Here is a 13033-nt window from a genome sequence, read left to right as displayed (position 1 = left end):
GCCACACATTTATTTTCCATTGCCTTGCAGCTTGCACACCCAGATTTTTTGTGCGTGTGTGAAGCTGAACAGGAGCAGAGTTTGCACCTTCAAGAGCATCCCAAGTTTGGGGTAATTATCTACACAAATTACCCATGTTTTTAATTATCTTTTCTTTTTTTTTTTTTTTAAACCTTGGCTCTGACAGGAGAGGGACAAGCTGGTACTTCACTGCAAAGCCCTGAGATGCCAGCAATGTAATGCCAGGCTGGAATTCACGCACCTCCCGCCAAAAGAGAGATTAAGAAAAGCAACGGCACAAAACAAACAAGATGTACGGTCAAAGGCTTTGCACGCATGGGTCACTTTCGGGAATGGCTCAAAAGAGATTTTCCTGTGGGTGCCAGAGCTCTGCCTATCAGCCCCAATACTCCTAAAGCTTTTTTGGTAAGGTGCACCCCTGCAACCAGCTCGATAAGAGAGCACAAATGGAAAAGAAAAAAAACCTAACTGAGCTACGCACTGCTTTTGGAAATTGTTCACAGAGGAAAAATGTAGAGAGGCAGTCAGAAACATCCAATGCACTAAAGTTAAATAAAGCATTCAGAGAATTTTATGTCCCAGTAAAAAGCAACCCTTGGCTCATCACGAGCATATAACACTCACAAGAACCTCTAGACAGGTCATTACCTGGATTATGGGTTTAAAACCTGGTTTGGAAATTTGGCTTTGCCTCAGGGCCATGACATGGCCAAACTGGTCCATAATTCTTGATAATGCCCTTTCCAGAGGATGCTACTGCTTCACTAATTTGTATTCAAAACGGTACTGCGAGAAACCATACAAACCAAAGCATCAAAAAGAACCCCAAGATGACGATGAAAGGAAAAGAAAGAATGAATGAGTAAGAGAGAGGGGAAAGGAGAGAGAGGTTCTTGCTCAGAGGTTTGCTCTCATGGAGCGCAAGGTCAGGCAGCTGCTCGCTGAACGGACCGAGCTGAATTTTCATTCCTGTGCTCCTTCCAGAGGAGCCCGAGCTTTGCCCTGAGTTGCACAGCAAGGCGGTCGCTCCTGCACTCCAGACACGAACAACGCTGGTTGTACTCTTGCTAAGGGCTCGGCGAACTGGTGAGACACCACCCTGCGTGCTCTGTACAAGCTGGCTTCTTGTCAAAACGCTCACGTTGCTGCCCGAAGTGCTGGCTTGTCTCTAGTCGGGAGGTTGAGGGCAGGAGGTAACGTCTTTGCATGTACCACGGCCCAGGCCACACGCTCGTGGGTCCCTTCTGGGGTTGCTGAGAGCACTGTGAATCCATGGCACTTTTCTTTTTTTTTCAAAGGGCCGCCTTCATCTTTGAGGCTGGAGTGGGAATTCGGGAGAGAAGAGGTTTCAGCAAGACGAGCTGGCTCCCGGGTCATCTGTACCGCGAGTCTGCGCTTGTTAGCAGCGAGCTTGTGCCTCACTGCCTGGTGCTTGCAGGCAGTTTGTCTCTTCAGGGAGGGGAGGCAGGTTTGATGTCTCCTCAAAAAGGAAGGATGAAACCACAGAGGGATAACTGCACGCGGTGAGCACTGATGTCCCTGCAGCTGCAAACGGTCACCGCGACCGGGCTCACCTCCCTCAGGCTCCACACAACACGGCAGTGGTCACTGCGCCTGGCACGGCCCCAGCCAGGGAGCAGAGACAGCAGAAACCCTGCTAATTCCTCCCCATGGGAGCGACAGGCCTTCATTTGCAGTGTAACCCAGCAGGCATTAGCATTTCAGCAGTAAAAAATGGAAAAGCAGACTTTTAAGAATTCCTCGTCTTTACACAGAGATGGCTTGGTCTTGAAGAGCTTTCTGAAGGAATAAACTCTTAGAAATGGAGAACTGAAAAATGCAGAATGTCTTTAGAGGGAGTCTCTGTTCTCTCAACAACTGTTCTTGCCATTGCCTCAGAGAAAAGGAGTGAAAGAGAGAAGCAAGAGGAGTAGAAGGAAATCTTAAACAAAGGTGAATAAAATCAGGAGTTGGTCATATGTGTCTAGGAACCAGACTCGGGAAAAAAGCAAGTAGAAAAGTAGAAAGGACTGGCCAGGGTGAACACTACCAGGTGGAGAACCAGGGAGACGGGGAGCAGCAGGAGAAAAGAGCTTTCCCCACAGTTTGGGCCAGCAAGCTCTTGCAGAAGATCGGGATTCTGTCAATGCACAAACAGACAGATTTCCTCTTGTGCTCCTCTGCTTCAGTGCTGAGAATAAAGACTGGAAAGGGGGATGACAAGGAGGAGGAGAATGAAGGGAAAACCCATCCTGCTTTATGAGTGCCCCTGGCACACTGCCGCCAGAGCCAGCAGGCATGAAAGCAACAGAGTGAGAAACATCAATGGCTCAGGACCAGAGACTTGGGGGCTTAACCACTCCCTCACTTGCTCTCACAGAGCCATTCCTACAGGTGAGAGATGCCAAGGAAAGGCTGCTTACCGTGCTGCTGCAGCCAGCAAAGCAGGCAGATAAGTAGGTGACCCCATCTGCACCACAGACTGGAGTGAAGGAATCGGTTTGGCATTCACAGTTGTTATTGCAGGGGGAATATGGGTCCAGAGATGAGGTTGGAGTTGAGCTGTAAGAGAAGCAGAAATAGAAATTAACAGGTAGTATAATGATACCAGCCAGCTTTTCCAATCAGTGCTGCACAAAGATGGCTTTGACGGGAGGGTCAGTTAAGGCAAACAAATTACAAAAAGCAGTGGGCAGGCTATCTGGGTCCCAGCTTGATGAAATTCAGGCTACAGTCTCTCCTGGGGACAGAAATGCCTTGGCCACCATCCCTCTGCAATAGGAAATCTAATGTGAAACTTGGGCTGCCTCGTCTTCTCAATGAGCAGCCCCAAGGAGACCCTAAGACGTGCCTGGAGAGGTTGCTCTGTGTTTTTCTGGAGCAGTGAACAGCTGAGAGCCTGAAGTTTTCATCTTCATGAAAGTCACTACTGCATGCTGAGGAGCACCAGAAAAGAAAACAGGGAATAACTCTCCAAGTCCTGTGAATGCTACAGTGAACTGGGTACCTCATTACTCCCATCAAAATATGTTTGGAGCCATTCATGCTCTCTCCACCATATCCAAATTTCCATGTGTCTGTAACCTGGTTCTACAAATTCCCCTCAGGCACTCCAATAAACACACAAAGCAGCGTTATGTCCCTCACTGCCAGGAGAAACCAGCTGGCGTGGTGGACCGAGCGCTGTGTAGGTGGCCATGGGTTCAGCACTGGGTCTGGCACCTTTGATTCAGTTTGGCTGATTTTAGTAGAGCTCATTTGTTAGCTGCAGGCACTCAGCTCTCACATGTGGTATGAAGAGCCCCCAGAGTGAGAGCATTATTCGACACTGCCCTCCTTAAACTGCTTGCTATATGGTTACCCGTGGGCCAGCACTGCCTGAAGGCTGCTCATCGAGGACAATAACGTGGCATTTACATTGGCAAGGCTGAGAGAGATGTGCCCTTTGTTGGCTGGATGGAGGGGAGATCCTGAACCTCTCTGGGGACTTACTTGTTTCCATAGGGAACAGTAACCCCTGCCACGGGTCCCGTGTCGCATCCCAGGAACAGGAAAGACACGTAGCAAGCTGTGGACACCAGGTTCACCAGCATGGCCATCCTGATGGCTCCCAGAGCAGAGAGGCTGAGCTTCTTCACCAAGAGGCCACCCAGGAATATGCCCAGACACGCACATGGGATTGCTGTCATCCCTGCAAGAGAAAAAAAAACAGTTATCAGCAAGTGGAGGTAAGGGTCAGTGAACCACACTGCTACAGGCTTGTATTTCTCAGCAGACAGATCTGTGTGTTATCATTGGGAAACCTTTTAATGGTCAACTACCGGAGCTGATATTCATTCACTCAGGCGTGTTCTTCTTAGCAGTCATCAATCAGGAGCCACAGAAGCGCTGACACCTGGCAGTGACTGAGTTAGAGCCCGTCTGGGATGGCAGACCAACTCACCGACCACCAGCCCGCTCCTCTCCTCGCCTCAGGCACTGCACAATTATATCTGTGCTGTTTTCTCCAGCCTTGTTTTAGGACACAAACTGGGGCTGCTCCACACAGAGGGATGTATACAAGCAGGTAAGCTGGAGGAGCCACAATTTTCTTCTAGTTCTCATCCATATTTTAGGAGGATGCCAAAATGGCCAAGGGTGGCCCACCTTAGCCTAAACAACAGCATCTTTAATGCTTCGTGTGACAGCTGGCAGCCAGAAAAGTCACAAATATTCCGAGGTGTCTGGAAGCTTTGGGTGAACCCCACTTGGTATACTTCAAAGCAGTCTGATTTTCAGAGATTAGGCAATAGTTGCATTTGAAAATGCTAAGCCTCCCTTATAGAATCTCCTTAAACTGCGAGATGCAAACTCACTGCCAGAAGTGACTCACTTTCCAGGCACAGAAAGGCATTATCACACTGAACGTGTCTGGGTTCACTTTAATCCCTGTGCTGCCAGTTGCACTCCAAACCTCACCTTCCCAAGCTAAGCTCAGAAGTGCATCCAAATCCTCACATTTCTGGACTCCCACAAAAGCCACCTGGGAAATCTGGCAGCAACGCTGCTTAAATTAAACAAGTTGTGAGGACGGTGGAGGTATCGAAGTCTCCTACATCCTGCTCAGTCAGAGGCAGGACGTGCTCTGGCTCACGGTGTTTCCCTCTTTGCTGGCCGGCCAGCTGGCCACACATGCTGACCAGCCAGACACCCTCCTTCAAACAGCACAGTGGTTGTCCTTCTTCCACTGGGCCAATATTGAAGTTGCTTTCCTTTGCCAAGCCTTTAATTTTCAGGAAAATTACAAGAACCTGACATCTCGGAGACCTCTGCCCTTCTGTAAAACCCATTAAAATCCACCAGCAAGTTTTGCGTCGCTGGTGGAGGCAAGATTGACTGCACGAGGTTGTTTCTTTTGGAAAATTGGGCCCAAACCAGAAGATATCACTGAGTTCGATGGGAAAATAAGTAACTGTCAGGAGAGCAGCTTGCAAGTTTTTTATTTCGATATTAAGATTCATCCATTTCACGATGTCTCAGTTTTTGACAGGTCACTGCCAGATGCCCATCTGGTGAGCTGTGGGTGCAGATCAGCCAAGATCAACCCGCAGATATTTCAGATGGGTGCTGCTGAGAGAATGGCTGTCACAAACAAATTGCTAGACTGCTTGGAAATGAGCAGCAGGAGAAAATAAATGAAGATCCTGCCTATGCATGAGTATCCTGACAGAGAATGAATGAATGTCAAGAAATGAAGAGTACATGGGAAACAGCAGCAGCATAGCATGGTCAGAGAGAAGGGGTTTTTGAAGCTGTTTCAGCTGATGATTGAGTCCTCTCATTTTCAGTACAAGAGGAAAGGAGGGGACTAACAGGAGAAACGGGAGAAATCTGGAATACCTGAACCAGGAGATAAGCAGCTAGATGGACAGCCCTGTAGCTTGGCAGCTAATTGTGCCAATGGCCCAGTTTGGTTAGGATTTTTCCTGAACTTCAGGGCCATCACGTCTTTGGATGTTGGGCAAGTTACCTTCTGAGCAGCCTCATCAGCGAGCCTGGTTGCAGCTACCAGTCATGCTGAGTATTTCAGTGCCTTTGGATGCTGGAGGCTCGGCGGTCCCTGTGGTTACTCACCCAGCAGCTGGTTGGCAGACGAGGTGGTGAGGTTGAACTGCTGCTCCAGGTACTTTCCCAGGAAGGCGGCAAAGCCCGCCACCACGGCAATCTCCATGCAGGCTGCCAGGATGATGCAGGTGAAGACAGGATTGGAGAGCAAGTGCTTTGTTACTTTGGGGATCACTAGAAGAGAGGAAAAAGGGAGAGGTGTTATCGTGCAGGCTCTGCTCGAGGTGCTGAAGGTGCCTTGCTACTCTCCTGAGGACAAACTCGTGGTATTAGGGCTAAATTTCCACTCTGCACAGAGAAACTGGTTGAAAAGTGGCAACACCAGATGAGACAAACCCCACAGTGTCATCTAAAGTACCAGGAGGTGCAAAGAGAAGTCATCTGTCATTATTCCTAAAGGTTATGGATGATTTTGAAATTTTGAAGGATCAATGTTTTCCAGTATTGCTTTCGTTTCCCTTGAAGGGAGGTCAGTCAGAGCCTGATATTCTCTTTTTCCTTCACCTCTCCCTGCCTGCTCTGCATGAACAATACCAAGTCAGCTGGTAAGTGCCATGAGTGTATGTAGTACCCACATTCTTTCAAGCTTTCAGACACGAGCTAATCCAAGCTCACATTTGGCCCTTCCTTTTCCTGCCATCCAGGTTTGCCTCAATTTTTAATTCCCACCTAACACTGGCTCCCACGCCAACATCTTCTTGCAGCACACTTGTGTGCAAGCTGAAATTCTCTTCTCTGGCCCAGGGGCACTCATGAGCATGAAGGATCCCACACCTAGGCCAGGCAGATTAGCCTGGGTGTTCCCACAAACCTGAGCTTGAGCAGCTGAACGACACCTTGTGCCTAGCCCCTACCAGCCTCGGTGGCTACAGAGGTAGCAGGGGACGTGCTGAGCTCCTCGTCATGTAACACACACACACACACACACCTGCTTCAGTTTCATGATCCCTTGCTCTTCCCTCCCGCATCACTAGTGTCCTGAGTCCTCTTCCAAGCCCGTCTCTATTTCCGATAAGGAAACACAAGTTACCTTACAAAGGGAAATTTGGCTAATGAATCAGATAGCACATTTTCTACTTCAGTGAACATTTTAATTATTGCCGAGATAACACAGCTTGAAGAGGATAGCATAGCAGTACAGGAAGAGAGCCTTGCTTTGTCTCAATACCTGATGACTAATTTCTCCCTGAATTAAATGTGAAAATCATTAAGTTTGAAAATTACCCTGCTGAAGTGTAGTGAAGCCTCAATGGGCCCCTATTTGCATTTTGAAAATCCATTCCCCACCCACCTCTGGTGTACCAGGGTCTGCCAGATGACAGATTTCTCTGGTGTGGCTTCTATTTTCCCTTAGGGCTTTTTTTGGTGTGAAATCTAATTGCATTGGCCTCAGCAAGAAAATGCACAGCTCTTTGTCAAGGCTCTGCTTGGGTCCCCACGGTTCTTTCTTTGGGAGAAAAAAAAAAGGTTATAATTAGGTTTGATCTAACCTTTCTGGAAGGGACCACTCCACAGTTTCTGGTCTCTTTACATCACAAATGTTTTTTCGTGCTGTATAAAATTCTTGCTTCCTGAGGATTTGCTGAACATAATGAAGGTGCAGGAGGCACAGCACTTTTTAGTGGGAAAAGACTTATAAAAAACAAAACAAAACAAAAAATTATAGGGAGGAAGATCTGTCAGACGTGGACAGATCTCAGAAGCTACCTGCTGCCTCCTTCAGTTCTTTGGGGGCCACCCGCAGAACTTCCCCTTCTTGCCAGGAAAAGAAGGGAAAAAGCAAAGGTGGACTTGGCAGAGCTGAGCTCGGAAAGCCATATTTAAGGTATTACTGCCTGTTGTGCCTCTGGAGTTCAATCTGTACAAGATTAATGGATTCCTTGAGATGTAGCTTTGTGCCAATTCAAATGTAAAGACACAGAAGTCTCTCCGTAACTTCACCCACCAAATAATAACACTGACAGCCTGTCTTTTGCAAGATGGAGTTAAAGATCATGGACATTTATTGCTGAAGGTTGCACGGCCGGTACCAAATCATCATGCATTACAAAGTGAAAACCCATCCCTCATATACGACGGAGGAGAGGAAGGGTTTTGCAGTCCCTGCAGCATCTCACACAAGTGAGAAGGCCACTGCGACTGCCTTGCCTGGCAGTAAGTCCCACCACTTCGTCACTGGTCATCCTCTCTGTGCATCTGGGTGTGAGGTTTCTGGGACAAGTTTGTCCTTTACTGCACATCCGACCAGTGCATAACGCAACGGGGCTCTGTACCAGCTATATAATAGGGTGTAATACAAAACCCAGTGCAAAGAGCACAAAAGCAAAGCAGGAAATGCCTGGCAGCCTCCACCATCTTCTCTCAGCATGGGCCAACTCATTCCCTTTTATTTTCTAAGGAAAATGACAAGAGGCTCCCCAAAGAAATGAATATCCTTTCATCTTGCTACTGCCACCCGTTAAGATGATTCATTTGACACCTGCTGCTGCCTTATCTGTCTCAGTTCTTGGGGTGAAATACCTCTGGGAACAAGATTAAAAGTCAGCAGTGAAGTTTAAAAACCTCTCCCTAGACTGGAGTGACGTACATTCAGCTGTCTGGCATATGGTGCTGGGTAGGAAGGGGGAATGGAAGATGTCTGGTGGGGGACAGGAAAGCCCCAGGAGCACGAGAGCTGAGCGTGGTGCTCCTTCCCTGGAGCTGATCCCAGTGGAAGTGATGATAAACGTTACCTTGCGCCTTGCTGACTCAGTCAGGATTTAGATGCATGCTCCAGCCCAAAAGGTTAGCCGTATGCTTCATAGCAGCATTTTGGAGCTACAAATCTGATGTTGAAGTCCACTCATCGAATGGAAAAAGGGAAAGGACTTTGGGATTCAAAATAGTCTTGGAAGTCTTCATGGAGAACCTGATAGCTGCATCTGACAAGCCACATTTAACATCCTCATCCCAACACACCCGATATATGTCACAGAAACAACGATACACTGAGAAGAAGTAGAAAATTCATCACCCTCTCCTCCCTGCTCAAGTAGCTAAAGCCTGCAGCACTGGTTATAGGATGTTCAGGTTGGAAGGGACCTGGGAGGATGCCCCACAGCTCTCTGACGCCCCTGCTAATCCCTCACCTTCACATCTTTTACCACCCTCAGCAACACCACGCCAAGCACCAGCAGTTCGAGCTGAGGTTGTCGAGCATCCCCTCCTGCTGACGGGCCAGCTGTGGGTGACAGACCACGGGCTCGGCGAGCAAATGCACTTATGTACACCAAGTAGCTTTGATTTGTCACTAAACATCGGGGAGTACCGGGGATAATTGGCAACCTCATTACATGAGGTTTAACTACTCTCCAGAAACGACAAACTATAATCATCATGTTGGTGCTTGAAATGAATTGTTTGGAGCATTACAATCACCAAGGCCCCTTTTTCCAGTTGGAGCACCCTACAGAGACATGTTTTCAATTTGCAGTAAAGATGAGGAACACGGAAAGCAAAGTAATAAATTAGAGGGAGGTTTACAGCCCAGTCCACCTAGGACAGTGCGATGGGAGAAAGACAAAATTTAGCATTGATCCGAAATACTACTTCCTAACAGCAACGCAGGCAAGTCTCAAATTTGAATAATAATAATAAAAAACAAAACAAAAACAAAAGGAAAGATCCGAAGCTTGCTTGAGGAATAAGGGATGAAGAAAAGAATGAAGGCAGCAAGAAGAAAATACCTCCTGGAAAGGGGAAGCTCCTGTAATAGGGAGAGAGAAGATGGGAAAAGGCAAGAGGCACTAGAGATAATTCAAGTGAGCTTAACATACGAAAGTTCATAAAATAAATACCAAAAAAGGGTATGAAGGAAAAGGATGACACCCATGTCCAACAGGCTTCTTGGGCAGTGGGTTCCTATAGTCTATCGTCCTGCCTCCAGCAACAGCAGCAACCTTTTGTAGGGCATTTCACAGTCACCTGCCTCCCCTTAATTACAATTAGGACTTCTCAGCAAGCCTCTTAGGTGTTGGTAAGGAACTGAGGTCTTGGGACCAACAGATCTGGGCCAACGACTCACCTCTACGGCCATACAGCTGGAGCCCTCTCCAAAAGGTTGTCACTGGGACACGTTAGAGCTGTGAATTTGAAACTCCTTGTGGGACCTGCTAATCCTGCTCAATTCCATGAATGCCCACAGAGGGATACGGGCTGGGACCCGTGCACAGCTGGGAGCTTCTGGCCCAGCACTACCTGTCTGCCCGGAGAGCACTCGTGGGGTCAGGGAGCCAGGATCCAGGGGAGCTCTCTCGAGGTACTCAGCAGATCGGCACAGAGAGCAGGAAGGAACCGAACAGAAGACAAGACAGCTGTCAGCTGTACATCTCAGCTCTCCTACGCTCTTGGAAATGAAGCTGGGTGGAAAGCAAAATGTTTCCAAATTGAGGGAATTTGCAGTTTTGAAATTCATTTAATTCCGCAGTGGGTTTGCTTTTAATTCCTTGTGAATGAGTTTCTATCTCCAAACCTGACGGATTCCATATCAATTTCAATCCCGTGCCATTTTTTCATATCTCTCGCTAGACAGACGTAATGAATTTCTGGTTTAAATAATTACAAAACAAAATGCATTTAGAGCAGAATGCTTCGGGAGCATTAAAGAAAAAGCCAAGGAAGCACTTTGAAACCAAATTTCATCAGCGCTGACCACTCGAATTCAACAAAAGTAATGTTTTCATAGGGAAAAATGGTTCTGACAGAGCATTTCCAAGCACGTCCCGGAGCAGGTGGTGGGTTAGAGGCAACGTGTTGATGTGGAGCAAGGGGCAGATGCGTGGCAGATACGAGCAGAGGGCACAGGTGCCCTGACAGAGCCGAACGTCATCTCCAGCCCCAAATAGCAGAGAGGTCCCCAGGGCAGAGCAGAGGTGTGAAAGCAGAGCCGTGCCCCTGGGACAGCAAGGACTGCTGCAGCCCACGCCTGAATTGCTTTTGTGGACCACACGAAGAACGCTTGATGGGAACAACCCCGCCAGGCTGCCAGCTGGGAGCAAAGATCAATGGCAGCATTTATCCACCCTCTCCCTGCTATTAATCCTTCACTTTCCTGTGCTCCCAAACGCATTTGTGTTGCTTAACTGAAACAGTGATCACAGAAAATGGTGCAGCATTCGTTCTCCAGTTTGGTGATGGTTAGCACCTCCCAGGATTGTTCCCGGGCTTTCTTGAGGACATCCAGGGGGACAAGGGGACTGCCCTGGGCTCAGCCTCCTTCCCCAGCTCTCTGGGGGCACAGAAGAGCTGCCCCAGCCAGCACATCCTACCTGCAGCACGGTGCACGGTTTTCATGGCAAGTTAGAAGCTCTTCTTAAAGATGCTTCATTTCCCATCGTGAAAACACCCCACAAAAAGAAATGCTATGGCTTCCCGAAAGCTGGCTCTTCCTTTCCATTTAGACCTTGGTAGAGATGGAAAAGACTTTCCAACACTTTGAGAAGGTTGTTCCTGTATTAGTCACAGCTCTTCTGTGTGCTAAGGCTAGAGAAAGCCGAGGAATCTCACCCAGCCTAGAGAAAGCCGAGGAATCTCACCCAGCCTTACGTCTCACTGTCTCTCAGCAAACATTGTAGTGTCTCAGGCATCCTCCCATGTGCCAGACATGCCTTGTCACTAGCTGACAGCCATGACCCAGCTGGGAGCACGTCTCCAAATTACACTACCCCCCTTCTCTCCTGCCACGTCTAGCCACTTGTAGCAGTCACTGCGAGACGTGAATTCTTTTTTTCTTCAACAGCCAAAAAGGACCTTCAGTTTAGCCTCCAAGAATGCCCTGTTGATTCAATGTGTTCACACGAAGTCCAGAGGAAGAACTTTTCCTTCCCATAACTAAGCACGAGAGATGGACAATCCCACACCTCCATACAGGCATGGACTTATGCCCCATACACACCTGTCCAGGACCAAGCTGCAGTGACAACAGGTATGAAAAAGGTCTTGGAGTTACTGGCCACACAATCCCTGATGAACATTTCCACCCATATCACCACGTACAGGTACATTCTCTGCTGTTCAGCTTCACAAATGCATGCAAACCCTAAAGCTCATGATAGGACAGAACTCATGACTACACATGCACATTTATATTTTTAACCTCTGTATGCAATTATCTCTCCTTTTTAATCCTAAGGAAAAGAATTAACAGGTGTAACTTTCCCCAAAGGAAACCTTATACAGCCAACAAATGGATTAAGGATTTTAGGTCCTACCATGCAGGAATGCACATATACTTTCCAGCTGCTGGCAGAATAATGCATACACACAGCAAGATTCAAGCCATCACCTTAAACACTAGTCATCAGAAGTGAGAGAAGCATGTTTGTCTTCCCTGGTGGGGTCTGATCACCTCCTCCAGGCGGGCACTTCAGCAAATACGACTCCTGACCACGTTCTGACTGCGACAACAGTGCCAAGGGACTTGAAAGGAGATGGCAGCTCCCAACACCATGTCATCTGTGACAGCCGCAAAGGCGTGACTAAAAAGGTCGTTCCCTGTCTTATTTGATGCGATGTAAATTGTACTTCAAAGTCCATCTACAAAGAGACTTCTGGAGCTCACTGATCCGAAGTGGGATTTACCTGCAGTGAGAAGACTAACGTGGAGGACTGTAGTGCCTCCTGATGCAATCAGTACTTTGAAGCATATGGAAGTGACACTTACATTTCTGTACTTCAACGAGCAATAGATGCTGTGGCACCCCCCCTCTACTGGCCTCTCGGTGTGCAAAAACCTCAGCTTGCTTAGCACCACTGCCAGGCAGAACTGTCACCCTTCCTTGCAGCAAGGACGTGCCATATTTTATTCCTCTGTACAAAAATGCAAAAACGTCTAGTGCCCACTCCAATAACTAAGCAGCCAGAAACAGATGCTCCAGTGAGTCGCCAACAAAAGCCACAGAATCATCCAGATGGACGTACCATTGAAAAAGCCCGTTTCCCAAGCCTGAGAAAATCCTTGCAACAAGGACAAGAGGATCACAAAATTCATTTTCCTGGCACATTTTCAAGCAATGTATCCTTTTACCTTCCTTTCTTTTGAATTTTCTCATCAAGTCAAAGTTTCACATCTTTGACCTTCCCTTAATGAACAACCACATCAACTATTCAAACCATTTTTATATTTAAAGAAAACATTTTTTTCCCCAAAGCCTCTTTTTTGCCTTCCCTCATGTACCTCGTTCAACTCCCAATTAGGGTGACTGCACAGGGAGTAAGTGATTTTGTCCTCATTTATCAAAATGTATTAGGCAATAATGAAACCTGCTCTGCCACTGTGACAGAGAGTGGGAAGCAACCACCAGGACTACAGAACCACCCTCTCGGATGAAAGACTTTCTGGTGCAGAGTACGGAAAGGATACAAACCCACA

General features: G+C 47.7%; 1 protein-coding gene across 1 annotated transcript in view; it reads right to left on the bottom strand.

Moving 5' to 3' along the window:
- SLCO3A1 (solute carrier organic anion transporter family member 3A1) overlaps window positions 1-13033 on the bottom strand; it is a 129096-nt gene that overhangs the window by 17636 nt on the left and 98427 nt on the right. Inside the window, exons 5-7 of the mRNA XM_038184934.2 lie at window positions 5635-5799; window positions 3514-3712; window positions 2445-2583 (exon numbers count right to left, since the gene is read on the bottom strand). Of these exons, the coding sequence (XP_038040862.1) occupies window positions 2445-2583; window positions 3514-3712; window positions 5635-5799 (503 nt within the window). The remainder of the gene's footprint in view (window positions 1-2444; window positions 2584-3513; window positions 3713-5634; window positions 5800-13033) is intronic.

The sequence above is a fragment of the Anas platyrhynchos genome, chromosome 11, assembly GCF_047663525.1.
Source record: "Anas platyrhynchos isolate ZD024472 breed Pekin duck chromosome 11, IASCAAS_PekinDuck_T2T, whole genome shotgun sequence".
Taxonomy (NCBI): domain Eukaryota; kingdom Metazoa; phylum Chordata; class Aves; order Anseriformes; family Anatidae; genus Anas; species Anas platyrhynchos.
The sequence above is the reverse complement of the archived record's forward strand: the minus strand, read 5'-3'. Positions and strand labels throughout refer to the sequence as shown.